This window comes from Labrus bergylta, chromosome 9 (genome assembly GCF_963930695.1).
Source record: "Labrus bergylta chromosome 9, fLabBer1.1, whole genome shotgun sequence".
NCBI classification, from domain to species: Eukaryota; Metazoa; Chordata; class Actinopteri; order Labriformes; family Labridae; genus Labrus; species Labrus bergylta.
In genome coordinates, this window is record NC_089203.1 from 26,140,135 (window position 1) to 26,166,444 (window position 26,310).

General features: G+C 38.1%; 2 protein-coding genes across 3 annotated transcripts; one reads left to right on the forward strand and one right to left on the reverse strand.

The window, feature by feature from the left end:
• Positions 1-1,123: 1,123 nt before the first annotated feature.
• LOC109998113 (C-type lectin domain family 6 member A) lies at positions 1,124-6,830 on the forward strand. 2 transcript variants are annotated; one of them, XM_065958774.1, is made up of 7 exons: positions 1,124-1,301; positions 1,691-1,752; positions 2,345-2,449; positions 2,857-3,063; positions 3,142-3,284; positions 4,613-4,722; positions 6,248-6,830. In XM_065958774.1, the coding sequence occupies exons 1-7, from the start codon at positions 1,228-1,230 to the stop codon at positions 6,378-6,380; spliced, it is 834 nt and encodes a 277-aa protein (XP_065814846.1). In that variant the 5' UTR covers positions 1,124-1,227; the 3' UTR covers positions 6,381-6,830. The 2 variants fall into 2 exon arrangements, with proteins under 2 accessions (XP_065814846.1, XP_020508501.2); XM_020652845.3 differs by having other exon boundaries at positions 1,127-1,301; positions 2,339-2,449.
• A 2,316-nt stretch (positions 6,831-9,146) lies between these two features.
• LOC114921234 (myosin heavy chain, cardiac muscle isoform-like) lies at positions 9,147-25,229 on the reverse strand. The gene is made up of 12 exons (XM_065959066.1): positions 25,184-25,229; positions 24,669-24,780; positions 24,339-24,440; positions 21,555-23,090; positions 21,312-21,454; positions 20,583-20,680; positions 20,296-20,373; positions 14,367-14,422; positions 12,487-14,022; positions 12,243-12,385; positions 11,019-11,128; positions 9,147-10,539 (listed from the first exon to the last, which is right to left on the reverse strand). Exons 2-12 carry the CDS (start codon positions 24,751-24,753, stop codon positions 10,404-10,406), a joined length of 4,023 nt encoding a protein of 1,340 aa, XP_065815138.1. The 5' UTR covers positions 24,754-24,780; positions 25,184-25,229; the 3' UTR covers positions 9,147-10,403.
• Positions 25,230-26,310: the final 1,081 nt, after the last annotated feature.

Consider the following 26,310-nt stretch of genomic DNA (forward strand, 5'->3'; position numbering starts at 1 on the left):
CCCGCCATCTAAAGACAGCTTTAATTTCATCAACCTGTTTAAATATTTCAGGTGTGATTACACATACCTGTATGCCTTGTGATTATGAAGTTATTGTAAAGTGACTAAACTTAGCATATGAAGGATTGTTTAAAGCATCCTCAATAAGAAGCAGTTTATTTGTAATTTTTTCATAAATCTATCGAGTCTTGGACCATATTCTCTTCTTAGTCTGCTGATCTTTGCTTAGTCTGAGCATATATGAGCTTTCAAATCGGCCTTCATGCGTGGTAATGCACATGGTGCTGTTTTAATAGTTGCAGCCTTTTATGCATCAGGAATCCTCCTGCCTCAGCCCCAAACTCTTAAAAAAGAAGTTTGAGTACAAATGTAACTACATGAAGAAAAAGTGAATTGAATCTATATTCACTTCGTCTTTGCATTGGATTTACATGTAAATGCTTTAATTAAAGTTTCACTAGCGAGGACCACACCACAACCATATTCCTTTTAGATATTTAATGATAGATCATGTGACTGATGAGACGGATGAATGTATGTCAACATAATGATTATGATGGAGGAGGATGGACTGACTGCAGTGGCAGAGGGAGACTCGAGACGGGGGGTTCGGTCTCAAGCGTAATTCTGCCCTGAGCTGATCAAGGCCCAGACTGTGCCTAGAGTTAGACGAACGAGATGAGGCGATGAGGAAGGAGGGTGAATGGATGAGAGGAAGGGAAGGGAGGGTGAGACAAACAGAGTGGCGTGGGATGGCTCAGTATAAATTGGCTTGCCAGGTAATTGAAGGTGTGGTTTGGTCGTTGTCCTGCTCCCGAGGTTAATATATTAACTTAATTCATTTGTGACTTAGTACAGCCTCATAAGCATGAACTAAATTTAAAAACAACTATGGCAGCAGATTTTAAGATATTTTACTTTCTACCAAACAGTAATGGTTACATAGTCAAGAGTTCAATAACCAATTTATAATTTTATGAGATCTTATCTTCCATGAAAGGGGGGGGGGGGGGGGTGGGCTGGGTTGGCTTTGTTAAAATAGCTTTCTTGGAATACCTATTTGGAAATTAAAACTTTAGAAAGGAGAACAGAAACAAGATGATGTCCGTGTGATAATGAAAATATTTGTGCTTCATCTTTTTTATTTTGAACCAGTCAGAAGTTTAAAATATAAATCTGATGACATGGGCAAAATGAACATCCTATTCTCATACTGTGGGTGTTGCCATGTACATTTTAGTGTTATATGTCAATGCAGTTGTACCGTTAGTGGCCTGTTTTAACTTTCACAGATCCAAAAGGTAAGAACATTTTCAGGGACTTTTTTGTTGTCAGATTATTATAAATACTTTACTGATACTAAATATGTGGCGATACAAGCCAAGCTAAATCACTTTCAACTTTACAAGAGTTATTTGTGCTTGCAATGATGACTATTTCCTTTAAATTTCAAATTATCTCATTTCAAAGTCAGTTCTGAAGTGACCTCAAGTACAGCTTGATTTTGTGTACGTTCCAAAATTTACATCTCAATTCAAATAATTGATCTTGACTTAATCCTTGGAAAGACTTTTGGAGCAACCATAAAGAAGACTTTACAAAAGAGTATTTATATTGTATATGTAAGTATTTTACCCTGATAAGTGGAATAGTTGCTTCATATTTTTCCTTTAATATCTCTTCTAAACAGGAAAACCAGAGAGACCAGTATGAGAATGGATTCAATGGAATATGATGACGAGCACACTAAGAGTACAGTATAACTCTCTACAGTATTAATCAACAATTTTACTTTTACTTTGCTTTTTAAGTCTGACATTCTGATGAACTAAAATTAATCAGTTTCCTGAATTTTGAGGCACAAGGGAGCATCCTGAGCGTCAGCCAATAAAGTGACAGACTGAACATATCGGCATGATGTTAGTTACTCACTTTTGAATTGAACATCCTCTGCTGCCAATAACCAACAAGGTTTATCAAAATAAGAAAATTTATATCATGGGTCACATGCAGTTTGATCATTTGTGAAGCTAGCCAAACGTTAGCAAGCCAAATTAGCTGGGTGGTTGCTTCTTGATGTTATATTATTGCAAGAGAAAGACTTATTTTAACCATCCAGAGCAGCTCCAGGAGCTTTTTATGGATGTGTTGAACGTCATTTTCATCTGGCATCATCCCTGTGTGTGTGCATGTCTCAGAAATATTGTTCTAGCACAATGTCAATATACCATGAATAATTGGTTTCTGTCATATTTGGTTGGATGGAGAAGTTGTTTGTATTTGACTATTGGCACAAATTCCGTAAATGTGAATGTGATTTTTTTTTTTTAATCATTAGATTTAGTGTCTTTTCACAGAACAAATAAGATGCCCCCTCGATGTACGACTGTGAGTTTTGGGCTACTTCTTGTTCTCCTGTTGGCCTGTAACATAGGACAGCTCATCTATCGTAAGTACTTTGATCGCATTCTCATTTCAAAAGTATAAAAAAGAAAGCTTTCGTTATAGATCATTTGATAAAGTTAGAGGGGCGCTGGTGGCACAGTGGTTAGTGCGCGTGTCCCATGTATGGAGGCTGGTGTCCTCCAGGTGGGCGTCCGGGGTTCGGGTCTGGCCTGTGGCTCCTTTCCAGCATGTCGTTCCCCACTCTCTCTCTCTGATTTCCAACTCTGTCCACTGTCCTATCTCTCCATTAAAGGCACAAGAAGCCCAAAAATAAATCTTTAAAAAACAAAAAAACAACAAAAAAATTGAAATATGAGACAAACATAACTTGGCATTTAAAAAAATGTAGTTATCCAAGTAATATTTCAACATTTATGGGCATGGTTTTTAAAGTATCTTTGTATTTTTCAGTTGCAAGTTTCAACTACCAAAGAAGTTGTGAGGCCAAACTCAGTAACCTGTCGAAAGAAAAAGAGGAGCTTCTGCAGAGATACAACACCTTGCAGATGAACATAAAACTCAGAGAGTTGGACACCAATTACTTTAATTTGACAACACAGAGCCGAGAGTTAGTCAACAAGGTCAGGGAGCTGGTGAAGATAGTGGAGAAAGAGAAAGGTAAGATGGTTTTCTTAAATGTTTAAATAGTCAGTCTTTTAGCATTTGATTGATATTATGTCTGTTTTCACTATTCAGGCGGGGCTTGTCAGACAGACTGGAAGAAATTTGGTGGCAGCTGTTACTATGTTTCAACTGTGAAAAAAAACTGGACTTCAAGCAGACACGACTGCCTCGCCCAGGGAGCTGATCTGACCATCATTAACAGCAGGGAGAAACAGGTAAGACAGAAAGAAAGAAAGTGAGAAACAAAGGCAAGGCACATTTGTGTATAGAGCACCTGTCAGGAAGGGGGGGGGGTTGGGACGCAAGTGCGGACCCAGGGGTGTCTCAAAGTTATCCCAGAAGGATAACCACAAAATCACAATAGATTGGAAAGCGGGGGAAAAAAAACAAGAAAACTGTATAGAGTCACAACAGGCTTCCTAACCTAAATAATGCACCGAAAAGGATTAACTAAACCACTGCTGCCAAGCAGCTGACTCAAAACCAAAATTGTCCAAGAGACCCAGAAAACATAAAACAAAAAGCAAAGGCTGCCAGGGAGACCTTTCATAACACAAAAGGCTGGAGTAGACACGAAACTATCCAGCACCCCAAGTTATACACTGGGAGACAGGCAATGGAAATCTAATGCAGAAAGTTCTTAGTTGGTGTTTATAGATACACACAACCACTCCAGACACCAAAGGGAGAACCTCTCACTACCTCTGAAGGTGAGATAATGAGGCAGCACAGAACACTGGAGACTCACAGTATATAAAAACTCCCCACACCTGAGCTCTATCAAAGCCAATCAGTGCCACACACACCTGATTGCAATGAGTTGATTCTCTCACCACTCTCCCTGAGCAGAAAGAGTGAGTGCCCTCACAGCACCATTCATACACAGAACAACTCAAGGTGCACAGTTAAAAAAAACAGAGTATTACAACTTTATTGAGTAAAAGTAAGATATTCAAATACAACATAAAATATTAGCCCAAAACCACTTCTACATGATTGAATACAAACAACACTTCTGCTTCGGCCTAAGTCTTCTCGTAAGGTCGTTTTCTAAAACACAAAATGTAAGAAACGCTTTTTCCAGTCAAGGTGTATAGAACAATGGCGGCCTATGCGTGAATTTATGTTTTCTAATTTTCTCAAACAGTATGAACAGTTTGAAAATGTTTTTTTTTTTTTTTTTTTTTTACAACATATAGTTTTTTGTTTCTTTGAATCTCATTCTGTTTTATTTCAACAGTCAAATGCGGGTCATCGCTTTGTCTGACACTTATTCTGCAGCAGTGGTTTCAGGCATTAAAACTAAGATTTAAGAAAAGATCAGTCTTGATGCTGATTGGTCTCGTTTGCTTTTGACGATCATAAAGAGGCGTCAGGAGCTTTAAATGAAGAGACTTCGGTAAAAGATGTGATGAACGTATGAGAAAGAAGCAGTAAATTAAAATGTGTTGAGACCTGTTTTAAAGAAAGCAACAAAGAGTGTGAAGTTTTACATGATTAAAGTTTGGATCATTCCTGTCTTCTCCATGTGTTGTACCAACAGATATTTGTCAACGGGTTGCTGGGGTTGGACATAAATGCCTGGATCGGTCTGACTGACAGTCTTCAGGAAGGGACTTGGATGTGGGTGGATGGGACCCCCGTCACCACTACGTAAGTTTTAACTGCAGACTGTATGTTTGCCTTTTTCACCACAAATCGAGTACATATGGCTGTAAAACTTGATCTGTTGAATCAGGTAATATACTGTTGGACTAAAGCCTTCCATACATTAGAAGACTTAAGAAAGACTTTAAAACATTAACGTCTGACACCCTCCCGTTGTATCACTGACTGGAGATCTTGCAGGGTCTAACTGCTAGGCCACAACTAGATTCCTTTTGAAATTATTTCCTATCATGCACCTGGTTGAAATGTACAACTTTTGATCTGAAAGCCAAAAAGGAGAAGCTGATGGAGTGATCAAGAATTCCTTGTTGACGTTTGATCCTGTTTGTACCAAAGAAGACGATTAAAAACCGAACAACAGGCACAGTATGAGATTTTTCACACTTAAATGTAGCAGAAATCAAGAATATCCTCTGAAAATAACTCTGTGAGTCATGACTGTCTACAATGGGTGTAACACCCGAGTCCCACTGTCTGTGATGTTTTCAGAGTTTTCAGAGTCCTATCTTCAGTTTGTTTACATCGCCGGGACGGCCGGCTGACTCCTCCCCTCGTGTATAAAAGTAGTTTAATTGAGGGACTAGAGAAAAGAAGAATAACATACTGTACTCACTGCTTAACTGTGTTTCTAGATCACGCTCATTTCAGGTAAATTTACATGCAGTGTGAAGATACCAGCATAATAAAGATCACTAGCATTAGCATGCTAACACAACAATGCAGCGCGAGTTGTTTTGGTTTCATGCTGGTGCTCAAGGGCGACATCTGCTGGATCAAAAAAATCGCCTTCTGCCTTTAAGTGAACCTATCAAGGTCGCACCAGTTACTGTCCACCTTTTTCAATTTCTTCATTCAATCATGTCACAAAGGGGAGGACCTCTCAAAGAGGCGTTTCTGCTCTCTTCACAACTCCACCAGTTTCTCCCCCCACAGTTCCCAAGAGCTGCACGTTCCTTTCCCTTCCGGCCATATTTACTAGTTTGCAGCTTCCTGTTTGGGCAGGCGAGATCACTCCCATTGGTTGTTGACAATGGTCACTTCATTGAACAACACAATTTGCATGAGGCACAACTTAACACCTGTGATTGTATCAAAAATGTTTGATTTTATAGCAACGCAAAGACGAGAAAAACACTGCCTTAAAACAGCTTGGTACGAGTTTTATGACCACCTTGCATCAAACGATAGGGATCAGAGGAGCGCACCCCAACTCTAATTAAACTCTTCTGATTTTATTCCGACTATGGAAATCTGTCTGTGACCTTGAAATTGCTTGAAATTCTGTTTGGTGTAGGACCAGCACAAGACCTTACACATCAGTTATTTTTATTTTGCCAAAAATATAAACAAATTTATAATATATATAATATATATAATATAATACATTTTTGCAATGACGGTAGGACAACTATATATATATAATATATAAAATACAAAATATATCTAATGTACAACATGTCTGGCATGAGAGAGGACAAACAGTTTATTTTTCTGATTTCTTTCACATCAGGTACTGGCAGGAAGGGCAGCCCAACAGCCACGAGGGGAACCAGGACTGTGGAGAAATAGTGCAGTTGGGACAAGTGGGAGCCTGGAATGATGACGGGTGTTTTGCTAAAAATGTTGCCGTCTGTGAAAAATAATGAATTTAGGATCGTGGGAATGTATATCATTTATGTTTAAGCCTTTGTTATATTCTGCATTCAATTATTGAAAAGTCCAAAACAAAAAATTGCATTGTTCCTGCTAACTGTCTATCCCTGCATATATCTTGACAACACAAACTGCTTCATATTTGGTCAGATTCTCGTAAACTTTTTGCTTCATAATGTAGATAATATTCATAATAGATCCTCATAGAATCGATTGATTGATTGATTGATTGATTGATTGAAATTGAAAATGCACATTTACTCCAGTTGGAGAAATAAAAACTTCCTTGAGGTAATGATAATGGGAAGCTCTAAAATCAATTTAAAGGTCTTTATCTTTAGAGAGAATCCCTGGACTTGAGGAGAGGGGGGGGAGTGAAACGATGAGGGCTGTAAATATCTGGATCTGTGAAAATAAAACCCCAATGATTGACACAGTTAGTGATGGTGTGTGGATTTGGACTGTGGTTATAAATTGCTTAAGTGATGTTTAAGTCTGGTGCTATTGGATTGGATTGTACAACTTGTGATATTCTATTTAACTGCAGTGGGGGCTGGTACATGGTTCGGCGGGGTGGGGTGGGGGGGACAATTGCACAGATGGACCGGGACGTATGTCTACATATATATATATATATATGTACATATGTTTGGGGGGCCCAAAGCAGAAGTGGGAAATGTGCAAATTTTGCAATGACGATAAGACAACTCCCTAAGTGTGCCCCATCTGACAGCACCCACTTTCGTTGCCCTTCTGAACACTGGTTGTAGGGCACGAGTTAGAGGCCCCCCCAATAGATTTTTGCCTATAGGGCCCCAACAGACTCTAGAATCGCCACTGGTTGTGAGTTGCACACGATCCACTCGTACAGTGAGAGATGACATTTCACCTCCACATTTACACAATCTAACAGTGCATGCCAGGCATTAGAAAACTTTGAAATAGCACAATATATCTGTGTGTTGGACAAACTATTACAACAGTCTTACAAAACTACCTCAACTTCCAAAATGACTAAAGCATTATATCACCATGTCTTTGATGAAGGCAAACAGACACACAATAAAGTGGGATGGTTAGCATATATTACAGAGCTGCTGCGGTGGATTGCATCATTTCACACAGGTGTTACTTCTACTGTGTCCACCTCCATTTATCACCCTGTTGCACCCTGAAACAGATGACACAGCACCAACCAATACCAAGTGCTGACAAAGCACTTTGCAGCCACACCATGCTGCATGTTACATAACAAAGAAGAAGACCTGGCACGTTTTTACAATCACTAACATGTGAGCGGTACATACAGCAGATGTATTTAGCCGGCAGAGACACCAAGCTCTGGCATGTGGATCATTCTGGGTGTGGTGGCGGTTGCATCGAGTGCGGCTGCTCTTGAAGGGAGGGGGGCGTCTCAACCATTCATTGCACCAAGCCTTTTCATTCCCCCTGGTGATGAATCTGATCCAAACCGTCTGTGGTGGAGTGGTGAGATGGGATTCCCCCCAGGACGTAGGCGGGTGGTGTGGTAACGCTTTAAGCCGCTTGACTAAAAATAAAAGATCAAGGCGCCTCAAATAGAAATGTTGGTCTGGTTAGACTTACAGAGCATGAAAAGATGTTTGCATGTGACCTTCTGTATTTTATTACTTTACTTTTCCAAGTAGGCTAAAGCACAGAGCAACAAATTACCATTCTAACAGTTGGAGGATAATGTGAGTAAGTTCTCCTTTTTCTGTCTAAACTGGCTTTGCTCAGAAAGTTGTGGACTTACGTGCTTATGATAAGTAAAAATCCTATTGTACTATGATGGTTAGGTGAGGTGACTTCATTTGCACCCATAGGTAGATTTGTTTTCCAGCGAGTGAGTCGGCCTCCTTACACAATTAACAGCACAGGACAAGACATGATGAATTCAGATTCAGACAACATCCCAGGAGGGCAATTCAGTTTCACAGGCTAAAGAGTCATTGAAAGAAGCCGAGACAATAATCAGTAAAACAAACAGTCACGGCAGCATTATCATTCTTTTAGCTGCCTTAGGCACAGGAATAATTGTGCATAGACAGTTCTCAAGTCTAAAAAGGTAACCCTTTGTATAAAGCATCTGTCGAAACAACAAGAATCAAACCTATATAGGAAAGAAATTGTCCTATAAATCACTATAAACAGGTAATTAAAACAAGTTAACATGTGTTACAGTAAAATTTGCCATGAGTAAAAAAAGGGATAAAAGATCCATGAATACTCAAATAATACATAATTTGCTCTTACAGCTTTATCTTGTTGATGTCTCTGTTGGCTGCTGGAACAAATCTGATTTTGTGTCGCTTGGTATAATTGGATGGTAATGTATACCTACATCCAGACATGATAAGATTAAATTCACCATTTAAAGGGTCGGATTTAAAAATACATATTTTTAAGAATATATTCAGCTATCCTCTGCAACTCCCTGGTGTACAGAGATTCTGGTTTCATCTGTTACCCTCCAATCAGCCTAGTGGACCATTTTAGTATTCAGTGTATTCTATATCCTGCTTTATACACAAACTAATTGCACTAATAGCAACATTCAGGAGCTTCCTTCATGCTGTTTGGGATGTACTGACTTTGAAGGTATAGCTACTGCAAGCAAGGCTAACCTCCCTATGATACTTTATTAAAATAAGCTATTTGGACAAGCATGCTAATGTTAACACTGAATGCAACAAATGTTTGTCAAGGATTGATAACGAACTGGACCCAAGTGCAGATGCTTAAAAAAAACTATTTATTTTAACGAAAAGGCTTGATGCAAAATGCAATACAAAATCTTACAAGAACAAAATCCAAAAAGGGAAAACAAGGAAACACTAGAAACTCTGACGTTGACAGACAACTACTATACTTACAAACAACAATGAACTGACACAGAGGGCAAGAAACACAGGGACTAAATAAACATGGGGTAATCAGACACAGGTGAGACTAACGACACAGGTGAAGACAATGAGGGCAATTAAACTGGAGAGAAACACACAGAGGCAGGACAAGAAACACTGAGGACAACTATGACAAATACATGAAACACTGAAGACACTGTTAAACATCAAGACACACTAGAACAGAGAGGGACACAAGGATTTGAAATGACAAAATAACACTGGAAACACTGAAGACTAAACTAGGAAACACACAAGGGAAAAACCAGCAACACTAGGGAAGAACAGGAGAAATCAAAACATGGAAACCGACACGCCGAAACACAAAACCAAACAAGACCAAATCATGGCAATGTTATCTTTTACCATGTATTTTTTGGACCCTGGTGATACGTATGAAATCTCTAAACTAGGGTGTTTAAAAGTGTAGTTTTTATTGATCAAAGAAGAGTTCTTTCACATTGTAGGCTAAGAAAGATAGCTTCAGTCCAAATTCTAGTACACTTTCGTATGTTATGTTTAAATTCCTTCTAACCTATATAGGGTTGGTGGAATCCATTATTTAAACAGTTTAGAAATGAAGTCTTGATGGAATAAATTTCAGCTAGCAGACTCATTTGCACACTTAAGCATTTTTTTTGGAAGGTAAAAAGACAAATCATGTTGTACCAGTATCATGTAATCATCATAGTGTTGTACAGTACATTATTAATGCCATACATACATTCAAATTTTGCAAGTACTGTATATGCCTTGTAACATATGCCATTGCAAGTCATTAGTAAAAAAACATTTGAATAAATCAGAGAGATTTCACTTTGCAAACATAAAGATATTCCAAAGTATTCAACAGAATACTTTATGACTGCATCTGGACTGATTGCAAACATTGATTGCAAAATCTGTTTTTAAACTACAGTTTGTGTTACCAAGATTACGCAAGTAAAGACAGAAGACAGAGAACAATAAATTTTTGGTTTTAGTCTTTTCAATTTGATTTGTTGACGATGAACAAATTAAAAAAATTACCAGGTCAAAGATCAACAAGCTATATGTTCACACAATCATTAACTGTAAGTTACTTGGTTCTTATTTTTCACAGACGCAGACATTAGTAACCGAACAAATTTCATCGTTCCAGCTTCCCCCTGTTGCTGACTGCCAAAATTCTACACAGTCCTGGTCCCTCTCCTGATAGTTGTCAGGCTGCCCCACACCCCAGAACCTGGTGCAAAAAAATATCAGAGAAATATACTGTATCATCTCTCATCTCAGACATGTTGATCCTGGCCTAATGTGTTACAATGTATTTTTAACCAGTATTATTAATTAAAGCTCCATTTGCATAGAAATTGGTTCTTTAAATATATTTTAAATTAAAACGTTTGAAAGACCCAATCACCACTCTTAATCTCAATCTCAATTTTTTAAACATATTCACACAAATAAAATATTCTTTTAAAAATGAGTTGGGTCATAAGACCTTTCTGAATCCTGTATGAATTGTGCAGTATTTTCATTTGCTGCTACCATGACATGCTTTTAATAATACAATCCAATTATATGAATGGTGAAAATGAGGGTGTTTGCAGAGTTCATCTCAACACTAAATTAAATGATGATTAGTGAAAGAACCTGTCCAGTTTTACTGCTGGTAAATGTCATGATCCAATAAGATTGAAGTTCCTTGCAGTATAAACTTACGTCGTTGTGACAAGGGTCCCATCCACCCACCTCCAGGTCCCCTCTGTAACGCTGTCAGTCAGACCAATCCAGGTATCTTCGCCCGATCCCAGCAACCCATTGACAAATACCTGTTAAAAGAACACCCACAAAATGATACACAGTTGTACAAAATTAGATTAGTCAAAATGCAATTATTGCAAAATGTTCATTCTATTATCACATCCCTTGCCTCAGACTTCCTGCATATAAAGCTATTTTTTCTAAATGACATTAATAATTAATAGCATACATGAATTACACCTAACAGATTCATAACAAAAACATAAAAACTGAAGCAAACCTGCATTTTTTTATTTAAAACTCTGGTGTTGCATTAATCACCTCCTTCAACCAGATTGTTTAAACTTGTAACATAAACCAAACTTATCAGACCTGTTTTTAGCACAATTTAAAAAAAAAAATGTTATTTACTTTTATGCTGCCTCTGCTCCATTAATTAATATATTACTATTACAGGGCTTTTAAATAGGACATTTTTGCATAGCAATGGTCTGTTTATCATTTAAAGCAGACCATTGCTTTGAAGTAGAGACTGTTGCTATGAAGAACAGACTGTTGTTTTGAAAGAACAGGCCGTTGCTATGAAGAATAGACCGTTGCTATGAAGAACATACAGTTGTTTTAAAAGTACAGACCGTTGCTATGAAGAAAAGACTGTTGCTATGAAGAACAGACTGTTGTTTTGAAAAAACAGGCCGTTGCTATGAAGAATAGACTGTTGTTTTGAAAGAACAGGCTGTTTCTAGTAATGATGCTCCAATCAAAGACTCTGGAGGACTGACTGAAACGTTGTAAGAAAAATTCAGTCTACAATTCATTTAGCAGACTAAAGTCTTGTGCCATGCATCAGTGGGAAAGTTCAGTTTAATGGGAGTAAAGCAGCTTGGTAAGCTCATTTTAAGAAGGCTACAGGGTTACCTGTTGCTGCAGATAAGGCTCAAACTGTGAGTCTATCAGACTATTCTTGTTGTAAATAATATAGATACAATTTTAGATCAATATTTAAAGTCGATTTATGGATGACTGAATTAGCTGGGTAATATTCAGTGAGAGGGTTGTAATAGTGAAGGAAGATCACCCTGTCAGGGTTTTCCTTCTATCAATAACCTGCACACTATCCTAACAAGAAGTATAACATGATATTCACAAATATAAGATATTCTTTCTTTATTTCTTCCTCACCTGTTCATCCCTGCTGTTTATGATGACCAGATCAGCTCCTTGGGTGTTGCAGTAGTCTCTGCTTGAGGTCCAGGTTCTCTTTCCAGCTGTTAAATAGTAACAGTTGTCACCAAACTTTGTCCACCTTGACTGACAGGGCTTTTCTGTATAAATAAAAACACGGTGAGACCCAGAATATCACACTTCAGTTAAAATACCAACTTTAAAGTTAAAATGAAATCAAATTTTATGAGAAAAATCTTACCTTTGACTTTGATCTTCTTCTCTAGCTGATCTTTAACTGCTGATAAACTCCTGTAATTGGTCTGTAGCTGATCTTTCTCCCTCTGCAGAGTATTATAACTGACTTGCAATGTTTCTTTGCTTTTTTGCAACTGGTCCTTGTCACTCTTCAGTGAAGTGTAACTCCTCTGCAGCTCATCCCTGTTTGTTCTCATCGTGTTAAACTGTGTCTGTATGTCATTGTAGTTTGTTTGTAGCTGATTCTTCTCTTGTGTTAGGTTGTTGTAACTTTGCTGCAGCCGGTCTTTCTCTTTAATCAAGTCACCTTGAACTTTTCCCATGCTCTTCTGTAGCTGATCATTAACAGTTGCAAGATTTCTGTAATCACTCCTCAGCTGCTCTTTCTCCCTCTGCAGAGTATTATAACGACCTTGTAATGCTTCTTTGTCGGTGGACAGTGATTGGTATCTGTTCTGAAGTAGGTTTTTGCTCTGGGTCAGATTTGAGTAGCTTGTTTGCAACTGGTCCTTGTCACTCTTCAGTGAAGTGTAACTCCTCTGCAGCTGATCCCTGTTTGTACTCATTGTGTTAAACTTTGTCTGCAAGTCATTCTTTTCTCTTCGCAGGTTGTCACGATTCTTCTGCATATCATTGTAGTTTGTTTGTAGCTGATTCTTCTCGTGTGTGAGGGTGTTTAAACTTTGCTGCAGTCGGTCTTTTTCTTTCGTCAGGTCACCTCTTACTTTGTCGATATTCTTCGCTAGTTGGTCTTTTTCTGTAGCTAAACTTCTGTAATTTGTCTGTAGCTGATCTTTCTCCCTCTGCAGAGTATTATAACTGACTTGCAATGTTTCTTTGCTTTTTTGCAACTGGTCCTTGTCACTCTTCAGTGAAGTGTAACTCCTCTGCAGCTGATCCCTGTTTGTACTCATCGCGTTAAACTTCGTCTGTAAGTCATTATTTTCTCTTTGCAGGTTGTCACGATTCTTCTGCATGTCATTGTAGTTTGTTTGTAGCTGATTCTTCTCGTGTGTGAGGGTGTTTAAACTTTGCTGCAGCCGGTCTTTTTCTTTCGTCAGGTCACCTCTTACTTTGTCGATATTCTTCTCTAGTTGGTCTTTTTCTGTAGCTAAACTTCTGTAATTGGTCTGTAGCTGCTCTTTCTCCCTCTCTAGTGTATTATAACGACCTTGCAATGTTTCTTTATGGGTGGACAGTGATTGGTATCTGTTCTGAAGTAGATTTTTACTCTGGGTCAGATTTGAGTAGCTTTTTTGCAACTGGTCCTTGTCACTATTCAGTGAAGAGTAACTCCTCTGCAACTCATCCGCTTTTGTCTTCATCGTGTTAAACTGTGTCTGCAACTCTTCCTTTCCTCTTTGAAGTTCATGATAGATTGTGTGCAACTGATCTTTTTCTTTTGTCAAGTTACTCAATGTGGCCTCAAACAGTTTTCTCTCTGCAGCTGAAGCATTAGAGGTTCCCTGCAGCTGATCTGCTCCAGTGTTGTAACCAGCCTGCATCATGTCTGCTGACTTGATATGGCTGAATATGTGATCTGTGAAATGAAAAAAAAGTCTGACATTTTTTAGATTATTGGGATTGTTTAAAAAAAGACATTTACCTCTCTTATGCACACTTTTTAAGTTGACCTGTTATGCTAATCCCCATTTAAAAACACTATAGTGTTACAATTCTGGATGCCTACTAACACTAGAACTATACTCCATACTAAACATGGGTAAAGTTTGAGATCATGAGGTAAACACATGTTTGAGTAATCCCAGGATGTGCCTGCAGAGTGCGCTAAACAACTTGTTCTGCAAATCACGCGATAGTTCTCGGATATGAAACCAAGAAATTCACAATAAGGCTTTAAACCTCTATGAAAGCCATCTGAACCTTTTACATTGGCTCTCTTCTCCCAGCACTGGTGAGCAGCCCTGCCCTGGCAGCCCCTAGGACACCCATAAGGGGGGGAAAGGGGAAGACTTTCTGACGCCCAGACACATGGAGGGCACCATTCAAGTTACATAAAACATTGTCCATCCTAAATTTAAGCAATGACAACCACTTTTTAACCAAAAGACTCACCATTTTTAATGCAAAAAAGATACACATTTTATCTATCGTTGCCTGTATCAAAATGTAATCCCCTTTTCTTGAAATTGAATCAGCTTGAGCCTTTTTTTTTTTTTTTTTGCGTTGTTAATTTAATTGAACTTTAATGTTAGGCCAGTAATTTTGACTGTTTATAGCCAAGGAGCTGCACAACAGCCCGGAAACAAGAAAAGAAAGAGGAAGCTAATTTGACCCCAACAAGAATTACTTTTTTTTCACCTCCAAATTCTGATCGGAGGTAGCCTCAGAAGGCAAATTGTTGCCAGGAGGCTATAACGCTTATGATCCAATACATATGTATTCGTATTATTAAATTATATGGGCAGATTGCCCAGCTATTTCTGTGGGCGAGCCTAGGCAGTGCTGCAGCGTTCTGCCCCCGAAAGGCTTCTAGAGAGCTAGCCAATCATTAGAAAGTGGGGTGGAACTTAAAGAGATGGCAGCTTAACGAACAGTTTCATGCAGAGTCTGAAATGAGGGGTTTTACTGACGCTAGTATAAAGTACAAGTTTTTTTTTAATGCAAATCATGCAAAGCTGACTTCTAGGTTTATATGACTGGAAGAGGAAAATGAGAATAAAATGGGATCTTTAAACATGAGCTCCTCTTGGATTAGTTAATCTTAAAGACTTACAGTAGAGAAATTGTCCTACGTTTCCAGCCAACAAGACAGCGCACAGTAATCCAAGTCCCACGGAGACACATCTGGAAGGAGGGTTTCTTCTCTGAAAATCAACTGTACCGACAATAAAAAGACTACTAAATAATCCATAGGGACAGAGTTGCCTCTTCATCAAACTCTCCAAAGAAATTAAACACTCTAGAAAAACTGTTTATGAGCATACAGGCAAGTAGATGAAGTTATAAACGTTTTTCCAAGTTTATCAATACATTTCTATCCAAACTCACATCGTTTACACATCTGAATACTTGTGCTCATTACTCTTGATGTTGTGTCTTGTAATGTGTTTTCAGGTTGATACGTTACCTTTAGTCACAAGACCCTCCGTGGTGAGGTTCCTCTTCATATGTATGCTGTCATCGATCTCCATCAGATCCATTGTGATAACCGTCTCATTGTTTTCCAGTCAAGAAGTAAACTTAAACATGTTTGTAATCAGTTAACTATAAAATGATGAGTCTAAACACTTCACTCATACAAATTCTAGTTATAAGACCCATTATTCTTTGCTTTCTTGTGCATGCCTCAGTTTTAACTTAAAAACGTGGATTAACGTAAAATGGGACATTTACAGTATGATACTGTAAAATGTGATTTGTGAAGTACAAAAAATTAAGCTTACTCGAGGTAAGTTTTTGAGAATTAAAGGAATCATTTAAAACGCACTCAGAATAAAATCTAGGATGAAAATGAATTCTAGTTTGGGTAAAATATTCTTTAATTCAAGTGTAATAAAGTCACCAAATGTGTACTTACCATGAATCAAAGGAGATAGAAAGGAGTCCGTATCACTTCGGTTTTAAAACGAACATCACAGACGTGAATGATAACGCAGAGATATTTATTGTGCACATAAAAGGAAGTTCCTTTTGCCCAAGTCATCAAATGTTTGACTTAAAATGAACTCTGATTGGTCTGAAAAATAACCATTCAGATGTACTGTATTAACATTCTTGGTTTCAGTATTTCAGGTAATTTTTGGCCACAAGAAACAAGTGGGAGTTCACCAGTTATCACACGGAGGTTTTTTAGCTCTCAGGCTCCAGTCCTTTATCTTCTGCTGTTTCTGTTTCTTCTTCCCACAGATTCACTTCCCACTGAGGTCAAACAGGACAGTGACAGAGTTACAGGGGAGACGGATCTGTAGGGTGTTAACCAAAAATCTCTTTTAGGATTAAAAGTTCAGCTTACTGTGCATTAACAGTGCAATAAAGCTGGTTTTATTGCAGGCCTCACATGGGGCACCATTTGTTGGGGTTTTATCTAGTCAACTTCGGTTATATTCTTTAATAATTAAATTTAATTATTATTAATATAAATAACAATATCATTAAACTGTGTTTAATCAACTTGGGTGCACTACCCTGAAATCAGCAAAATATATAAGCAAAATATCATTAAAATCAGTCTCAAATTAGTAACTTGATTACTAATATCAATAATAATGAATAACTGTATTTAATAAATTGAAGGCGTGAAATCCGTACACAAAGCCCTCGCACCCAGCTTATATCACAATGTAAATACACCAGTAATCACAAACAACTGCTCTCTTAAATTATAACAGAATTTATTTAAACAAAGCAACATCAATCCAAAATCAATGAACTTAATCAAACAAATAACTATTATAAACTAATCTAAGCAAACAAACATGATCAAGCTCAACTTGTGAATGAGGTGTAAAAGTGTAGTTGTGTGTGTGTGTGTGTGTGTGTGTGTGTGTGTGTGTGTGTGTGTGTGTGTGTGTGTGTGTGTGTGTGTATGTGTGTGGGGAAAGAGAGAGAGAGAGAGAGAGAGAGAGAGAGAGAGCGAGAGAGAGAAAACAAGATGGTGGAGAGAGACACATGGACAAAATGGTGGACAACAAAGGAAGCCGTGTGGCTGCCTTTTGAAATAGTTTGAGCTCTCTGAGCTGAGTTCAGTAACTGTTACTTAAACACCAGAAAGCCAGTGGCCGGACTTTGATTCATCGGCAGGTACACTGTTCTTTCTGTTTGTAAAAGCCGTTGACTGAAGGTAAACTAGCATAGCATTACACACATAGGTGAACACGGCGGTTCATCACAATAAAACAAATGCAGCAGCTTACAACAGATAATAAACAGAATGTGACGTCTTGTCAATAATGATGCATAATTATCAGTGGTTATAAAAGAAAAATAACTATTTCTGCCCAGACCAAAGCTCTTACTTGGGGTAACTCCTGGTGATCATTGCAAAGTTGGTTGGATCTTCACCCTGTTGAATATTAAATCAACAGATTCAGGCAGGTTTCCTTCATTGCAGATGTAGGAGGAGGGTAGCGGGATTCCGATATTCGACCAGAGCACTGCTCTGTGGTCTTCTGGTTATAGGAGCCGAGTTCTTTATGTGTCTTTGTGAATTCAGGGATCAGTGGGCTTTCTTCAGCGCTCCTGTCCAGTTGTGTTCAATGACGTCTTACGAAAAATCAAAGAAAAGAAACTCTTCTTTTTGCTCAAACCTGATAGCATCTGATTGCGCCAAAAACTCCTAAAAATATGCTTTGGAAGTAGTCAGCTGAATCCTCTGATGCTTGAATTCAGCATGTGAAAAGCTACCTAGACTGAGCAACCTCAGCTCTGGAGTTTAATGTAAGTCAAGAGCAGGAAGATTGCCTCCTCAAATGCTGTAGTCCATCTTGTTGGAGAGTGTATCCTCTGATGTAGGCAGTCCACACTTGAAGAGGATGGACAATGTGATGCGATTGCTTTTACACTGGAACTGCCTGTGAGTTTACCTCAGGCCTCCTCCAATGAGGATGGAGAATTCGACATTTCTATACAGCAGCTTTGTTTTTAAAAATAATTATCTCTGACCAATGCTACAAACCAATGCTAACCCAGCTGTTAATTGGGTTTGAATGGATTATAGTAGGTGTGCAGACAAATGATTTAGCCTGCTATTGGCTTAAGAATTAACATTGTGTCAGACTCGAGGTGGCAGCATGCCTGCTCGTATGTTTGTGTGGGTCAACACGAGGTCTTTTCAAATCACAAATATTTTTAGGTTGAAGACATGGGCTTTGGCTTTGTTTTTTGTTGTTCTTTTAATCCAGTTTATAATTGTACTAACATTCTAATATGAAGTTATGTTTCACATAAAGAAAAATACACACATTCATCTGTTTCTGCCTTGAACTCTTTAGATGCCTTATATCACAGTGCTCTTCGTTTTATCACAGGCGACAGATTTCGAACGCATCATTGTGACCTCTATCGATCTGTAGGCTTGGTCAACAAAGAAAGCAGCACAGTATTTTGTTTATTTACAGGGCACTCATTGGTAAACTCCCTTCTTACCGGACTAATCTCTTGTCTATAAACATTTCTAGCCATACAACCAGATCTCAAAACTGGATCACTTTGAAAATATCGAGGTCTAGGACTGAATGGGGAAAGACTGCTTTTAGTGTTGCTGCACTCAATATGTGGGATAACTTTCAAAGGACGGCTAAGCTGTCCTCTCTTGTTTCATACAACGTTTTTTAAAGATCTAGTGTCTGAACTACTTAGGGAAGGAAATTGCAACTGTTTTAAAATGGGAAATCTTTGAAATGTACATGGTTTGTATGTTTATATTTGTGCTGTTTTAATTTTTTGTATTGCTTGCCAGGCACCCCTGGAAAAGAGACCTCGGTTTCAGTGGGTCCTCCCAGCTAAAAGAAAGGATACATAAATAAAAATAGCCACTGACTTGTTAACACTTTGTTTTAACACGGCCCGTTGTAAGCAGAATTTTCACAGTTGATTATGTTTAAAACCTGGTATAATGGGTTTTTATTCATACAGTTTTGTTACATACAGTAACAAAGTCTCTAGTATTCTTGTTTAAACACAATCTCCTGATAAACCACCTTGAATAGAAAACTATCCAAAGTGTCTGACCAGCCAACTAAAGCTCACAAAGTGACAAATAATCATTTTGATCTGTTCCAACATTTCTTTAATCTCTGTAACTCGTGCACTGCGCTCATGAAAATGTCCCCTCTTGTCAAGATGGGGTGTGAACACGATCGCTGACACCATTGACACCGTTTTTTGTGGGCTTTTTCCTAACAGCTCAGAAGTAAAAAAGAGTCAGCCTGTTTGTCCTGAAATTGTCCTGTCAGGAGTTCATATGTGAAAGGGCTTTAGATTCACTGTCATGACTGTTTATGAAGAATATACCAATGTCATTTATATATAGCAGTGCATGCTTTAATGTATAAAGAGTAGGTATCAATCTCTTCATTTGTAGATCTCACATATACAGCCCCTCCGGATAATCTCCAGAGTTTTTCAGGAGATATCCGTATGTGGGAAAAGGGTTTTAGTCATGAATTAGGATTCAGGTTTCCCACCAGTCTACCTTATCTTATGAAATGTAAGAATGCAAAAGTGTCATGTAATGAAAAAACAAGGAGGGTACTGTATTAATGCCAATGGGGGAAATTCAGTTTTACTCTATGTTGTAAAACATGCTACACACACATAGGCTGAAATACACACATGCACAAACAGGATCCTATGGACATGTACTAATGAACTGACAACAAGTGTGAAGGTACTCTGAAACTAAATAGACACACAGGTGAGACTAACTCATCATTATTGTTTATCTTTAATCCAATTCGTTATTGTGGATCTTTAATCCATTAACATGCATTCAGATTCACCAAACAGATGGAAATGTGCAACATTAAGATTTGCCAAAGGCCACAACATATTACAGTATCAGGACAAGTCATTGATAGCAAAATCTGTTTTGTACAACATAGCCATAGATTCATTGGAGCAAACAGAAATCATCAGCAAAATGTTCAATATATGAAATCATTAACAGGGTACTGCATCAAGGTTTACTTGTTTTGAATTAATAAAGCAAATACTTCAGGATTTGTCTGTCTGCAGACTAAAATGTGATGATTTGGATAGAGATGTGTAAATGTAGTCAGTTATCTTTATATTACAGGGATATCATTTTTCACAGACGCAGACATTTCTAGTAGAACACTCTTCTTCGTACCACTCTCCAGATGGACTTTTGTGCCGCATTTCTACACAATCCTTGTTCCCGACGGAACTGTTGGAAGCCGGCGAGTGTCTGAAGTGCAACATATCAGAGAAATCAACTGTGTATCCTTTCTCATGTTAGACATGTTGTTACTGGCCTAAAGGGTAATTTATATCGCACACAAAAAAACTAGATAATCAAATGACAAAAACTCAAAGGAGGCCACAGACTGTCAGTCATTTACTGCTGTTAAATGTCCTAGTCCAAACAGGTTGAATTTCCTACAGAAACAAACTTACGTAGTCCCATCCACCCACTTCCAGGTCCCCTCTGTAACGCTGTCAGTCAGACCAATCCAGGCCTCTACGCCAGATCCCATTAACTCATTGACAAATACCTGTTAACAGAACACACACAAGAATGATCAACACTTAAATGCCCATCCAAAAATGTCAAAATGTAGCCATTACAAAAGGTTTGTTCTACTATCACATCTGTTTCAGAATTCCTGTTAGGGAGAACTTCATGTTTCTACATAACACAGATTCATAACAGGAATATAAAAACTGCTGCAAACCTGAAAGTGTTTAATGCAGAATAAGGACTAAATGTGTTTTAACCACCTCCATCAGCCATTTACAAACTGTATGTTAAAACCTGTAATATACAACAAACGGTTCAGACCTGCATTGATCACAAAACGTGACTGAATGCTATTTTAGTTACCCAACACAAAGCAGCAGCGTGAGCTGTCCTTAAAAAAGCAGTTCTAACAACACTATGTTGAAGTCCATGCCTCTAAAGAGATAGCTGATAGACTTTCTTAGAATATTACATTATTTTTCCAACTGTTATTTTTTCAAGTAATGCAGTTTATGGCACAAGAACTCCTTATACTGATCATTATGTTTCACCTGATTGAGTTCTAACAAAGTGAATTCTGTCCTATTAGCATGTTTACTTCTTATTGCTAAACTGTCTCTGCTCCATTCATTCTCCACCACAACACATCTTTATTTCTTTCTCACCTGTTTATCCGTGCCTTTTAGGATGACCAGATCAGCTCCTTGGGTGTTGCAGTAGTCTCTGCTTGCAGTCCAGTTTCTCTTTCCAGCTGTTAGATAGTAACAGTTGTCACCAAACTTTTTCCAGGCTAATTGACAGGGCCTGCCTATAAATTACAAACACAGAGAGGTTCAGAATCTTACAGTTGATGAATAATAAATCACTTTCAAGTTAATGAATTCAACTTTTTTTGATAAACATCTTACCTAGTTTGTTAATCTCCTTCTTTAAATGATCTTTGACTGCTGATAAACTCCTGTAATTGGTCTTTAACTCGTTCTTTTCCCTCTGCAGAGTATTATAACTACCTTGCAATGTGTCTTTGCTTTTTTGCAACTGGTCATTGTCGCTCTTCAGTGAAGTGTAACTCCTCTGCAGCTGATCCCTGTTTGTACTCATTGTGTTAAACTTTGTCTGCAAGTCATTCTTTTCTCTTTGCAGGTTGTCACGATTCTTCTGCATGTCATTGTAGTTTGTTTGTAGCTGATTCTTCTCGTGTGTGAGGGTGTTTAAACTTTGCTGCAGTCGGTCTTTTTCTTTCGTCAGGTCACCTCTTACTTTGTCGATATTCTTCGCTAGTTGGTCTTTTTCTGTAGCTAAACTTCTGTAATTTGTCTGTAGCTGATCTTTCTCCCTCTGCAGAGAATTATAACTGACTTGCAATGTTTCTTTGCTTTTTTGCAACTGGTCCTTGTCACTCTTCAGTGAAGTGTAACTCCTCTGCAGCTGATCCCTGTTTGTTCTCATTGTGTTAAACTGTGTCTGCAAGTCGTTCTTTTCTCTTTGCAGGTTGTCACGATTCTTCTGCATGTCATTGTAGTTTGTTTGTAGCTGATTCTTCTCGTGTGTGAGGGTGTTTAAACTTTGTTGCAGTCGGTCTTTTTCTTTCGTCAGGTCACCTCTTACTTTGTCGATATTCTTCGCTAGTTGGTCTTTTTCTGTAGCTAAACTTCTGTAATTTGTCTGTAGCTGATATTTCTCCCTCTGCAGAGTATTAAAACTGACTTGCAATGTTTCTTTGCTTTTTTGCAACTGGTCCTTGTCACTCTTCAGTGAAGTGTAACTCCTCTGCAGCTGATCCCTGTTTGTTCTCATTGTGTTAAACTGTGTCTGCAAGTCGTTCTTTTCTCTTTGCAGGTTGTCACGATTCTTCTGCATGTCATTGTAGTTTGTTTGTAGCTGATTCTTCTCGTGTGTGAGGGTGTTTAAACTTTGTTGCAGTCGGTCTTTTTCTTTCGTCAGGTCACCTCTTTCTTTGTCGATATTCTTCTCTAGTTGGTCTTTTTCTGTAGCTAAACTTCTGTAATTGGTCTGTAGCTGCTCTTTCTCCCTCTCTAGTGTATTATAACGGCCTTGCAATGCTTCTTTGTGGGTGGACAGTGATTGGTATCTGTTCTGAAGTAGATTTTTACTCTGGGTCAGATTTGAGTATCTTGTTTGCAACTGGTCCTTGTCACTCTTCAGTGAAGAGTAACTCCTCTGCAACTCATCCCCTTTTGTCTTCATCGTGTTAAACTGTGTCTGCAACTCTTCTTTTCCTCTTTGAAGTTCATCATGTTTCTTCTGCATGTCATCATAGATTGTCCGCAACTGATCTTTTTCTTTTGTCAAGTTACTCAATGTGGCCTCAAACAGTTTTCTCTCTGCAGCTGAAGCATTAGAGATTCCCTGCAGCTGATCTGCTCCAGTGTTGTAACCAGCCTGTATCAGGTCTGCTGATATGGTATGGCTGAATATGTGATCTGTGAAAGAAAAGTCTCACGGGTTTTAGATTATTGAGATTGTTTAAAATAACAGTTAAAAAGGAGAAAGAAAGAGTCAACTGGGTACACTAGGATACAGATAAGATACAGATTTAGCCTTTGTACAACCAGCTAACCATGAGAACAAGTCTGTTGCTGAACCAATCATGACTTGGTGGCTCTCTGAAAATTGGTGAAGTTCGCAGTAAGCTTCAAGTGATCAGGTAGTGAGTTCCAGGATTTTACTCCTTTCACAGAAAAAGCTGTTTGAGCAAAAGATGTTTTGCAAAATGAAACTTTACAGTTGCCACTTGAAGCTGCTCTGCTGCAGCCCTGCAGTCTCTGTACGTATCTGCAGAAAGGCTGAGGAGCAAGTCCGTTTAAACATTTAAACACAAGCTTTACATAATGGAAGACAGTCAAATTTAAACCTTGTATTTACTTAAAATGTGACAGTGATGGTGTCTTCTTGTTTTTTTGTCTAGAATTTCCAAGGCCCAGTTGTAAAGGCTCTCTACAGAATTCATAACTGACTGGTTGATCTGAGATCAGAGAGTTAAACCATAGGACAGGTGTGAAACTATCATAGTATATAAAAACAGGAGGAACAGGTGTCAGACTGTTTCTTATCATCCTAAAACAGAAAAGATTGACAGATGCTAGGAGTTTGACAGATCTTTTTAACATGGCTTTTAAAAATTAGTTGAGAATCTAAAATTATCCCCATATACCTCAACTCTGTAACTTGTTTGATAAGTTCACCTTTAATTTTAACATTTAGCGGTTCTGTTTCCGGTAACTTTTTAATGGAGAAACAGATTGATTGAGAAGGAGACTAGTAAGCCGTTGGAACCTCTTACATAGGCTTTCTTTTCACCTCACAATGCTGATCGCAGGTAGCCTCAGAAGGCAAATGGTTGCCAGGAGGCTATAGCAGTCTTGATCCAACACACACCTATTCGTATTATTAAATTATATCTGCAGATTGCCCAGCTATTTGTGGGGTGGTGGAACTCAAAGAGATGGAGAAATGAGGGGTTTTTACTGACGCCAGTAAAAAATAATAAGCATTTTTTTATGCAGATCATGCAAAGCTGATTTATAGGTTTACATGACTGGAAGGTGAAAATGAGTATAATATGGGATCTTTAAACATGAGCTCTTCTTGGATTAGTTAATCTTAAACACCAGGTGGTAGTTGCTAAATATAAAAATAATATTCAAAGTGACAACACAGAAATAACTTACAGTAGAGAAATTGTCCTACATTCCCAGCCAACAGCACAGCGCACAGTAATCCAAGTCCCACGGAGACACATCTGGAAGGAGGGTTTCTTCTCTGAAAATCAACTGTACCGACAATAAAAAGACAACTAAATAATCCATAGGGACAGAGTTGCCTCTTCATCAAACTCTCCCAAGGAATTAAACACTCTAGAAAAACTGTTTATGAGCATACAGGCAAGTAGATGAAGTTATAAAAGGTTTTCAAGTTTATCAATACATTTCTATCCAAACTCACATCGTTTTACACATTGATGTTGTGTCTTAAAGTCTGTTTTCAGGTTGATACGTTACCTTTAGTCACAAGACCCTCCATGGTGAGGTTCCTCTTCATATATATGCTGTCATCGATCTCCATCAGATCCATTGTGATAACCATCTCATTGTTTTCCAGTCAAGAAGTAAACTTAAACATGTTTGTAATCAGTTAACTATAAAATGATGAGTCTAAACACTTCACTCATACAAATTCTAGTTATAAGACCCATTATTCTTTGCTTTCTTATGCATGCCTCAGTTTTAACTTAAAAACGTGGATTAACGTAAAATGGGACATTTACAGTATGATACTGTAAAATGTAATACAACTCTGCAGGTCATATAATTTGCTAGTAATATGCTTAAATAATATCTTATAAGTGATTTGTGAAGTACAAAAAATTAAGCTTACTCAAGGTAATCAAAGTTTTTGAGAATTAAAGGAATCATTTAAAACGCACTCAGAATAAAATCTAGGATGAAAATTAATTCTAGTTTGGATAAAATATTCTTTAATTCAAGTGTAATAAAGTCACCAAATGTGTACTTACCATGAATCAAAGGAGATAGAAAGGAGTCCGTATCACTTCGGTTTTAAAACGAACATCACAGACGTGAATGATAACGCAGAGATATTTATTGTGCACATAAAAGGAAGTTCCTTTTGCCCAAGTCATCAAATGTTTGACTTAAAATGAACTCTGATTGGTCTGAAAAATAACCATTCAGATGTACTGTATTAACATTCTTGGTTTCAGTATTTCAGGTAATTTTTGGCCACAAGAAACAAGCGGGAGTTCACCAGTTATCACACGAAGGTTTTTTAGCTCTCAGGCTCCAGTCCTTTATCTTCTGCTGTTTCTGTTCCTTCTTCCCACAGATTCACTTCCCACTGAGGTCAAACAGGACAGTGACAGAGTTACAGGGGAGACGTTTCGGTAGGGTGTTAGCCATGTAGCCAATTTCAAAAATGCCAACCCAGCAGTGTGCAGTTCAAAAAAACACTATAGTTCAAGAACATGCATATTTAGTGCATTAAGCATCTTAAGTCCTTCTTTTGGTGAAATCAATGTTTCTTTAGGATCAAACCCTCTTTGGGTAACACCTCAGGTCACAGTATTCACCATTAACTACTTGCTTATTAGCATGCTAATTGGTAGCATACTGGCTGCTTTCTATTTATTTTTAAGTACTACCTTATTCTACATGACCATATTCTATACCTACTAAGCTAAATTATGTCATACACAACACAGAATGTCAAACTTTGAATTGTTTGGGATTGCTCCACCTGATTGTGACAAGATTCCAAGATAACATTTCTATACAGCAGCTTTGTTAATAAAAATAATTATCTCTAACCAATGCTACAAATGTGCCCAGCTGTTGAATGGGTTTGAATGGATTAAAATGCTGAGATAAGATGAAGTGAAACAAAACAGCAGAAAATGTGTCATTTGTCGACATTTTCAATATGACAGAAACGGTTGTCATGTTGATGAGTGGCGGACCTCCGAGCAGTTTTCTGCTGCATCAGACTTCAGATGAAGAAGACGAAAACGTGTCAGTCAGGGCAGCTTCTGTTCTTCAGTATTCTGTCCCTTATGTAGTGCCAGGGTCTTAGTAGTCAGCTGTTGTAGTGGGACTGTCAACTACCCCTGACCCCTGGCAGACTGAA

Bases quoted from the DNA above. Each gene is read 5' to 3' on its own strand.
- LOC109998113 (XM_020652845.3), top strand. From the start codon at position 1,228: ATGTACATTTTAGTGTTATATGTCAATGCAGTTGTACCGTTAGTGGCC. The intron at 1,753-2,338 runs GTACAGTATAAC...TTTAATCATTAG, and splicing joins TGATGACGAGCACACTAAGA to ATTTAGTGTCTTTTCACAGA. The intron at 3,064-3,141 runs GTAAGATGGTTT...TTCACTATTCAG, and splicing joins GATAGTGGAGAAAGAGAAAG to GCGGGGCTTGTCAGACAGAC.
- LOC114921234 (XM_065959066.1), bottom strand. From the start codon at position 24,753: ATGGTTATCACAATGGATCTGATGGAGATCGATGACAGCATATATATG. The intron at 24,441-24,668 runs GTAACGTATCAA...TTGTCGGTACAG, and splicing joins GGAGGGTCTTGTGACTAAAG to TTGATTTTCAGAGAAGAAAC. The intron at 21,455-21,554 runs GTAAGATGTTTA...TGTAATTTATAG, and splicing joins GAAGGAGATTAACAAACTAG to GCAGGCCCTGTCAATTAGCC.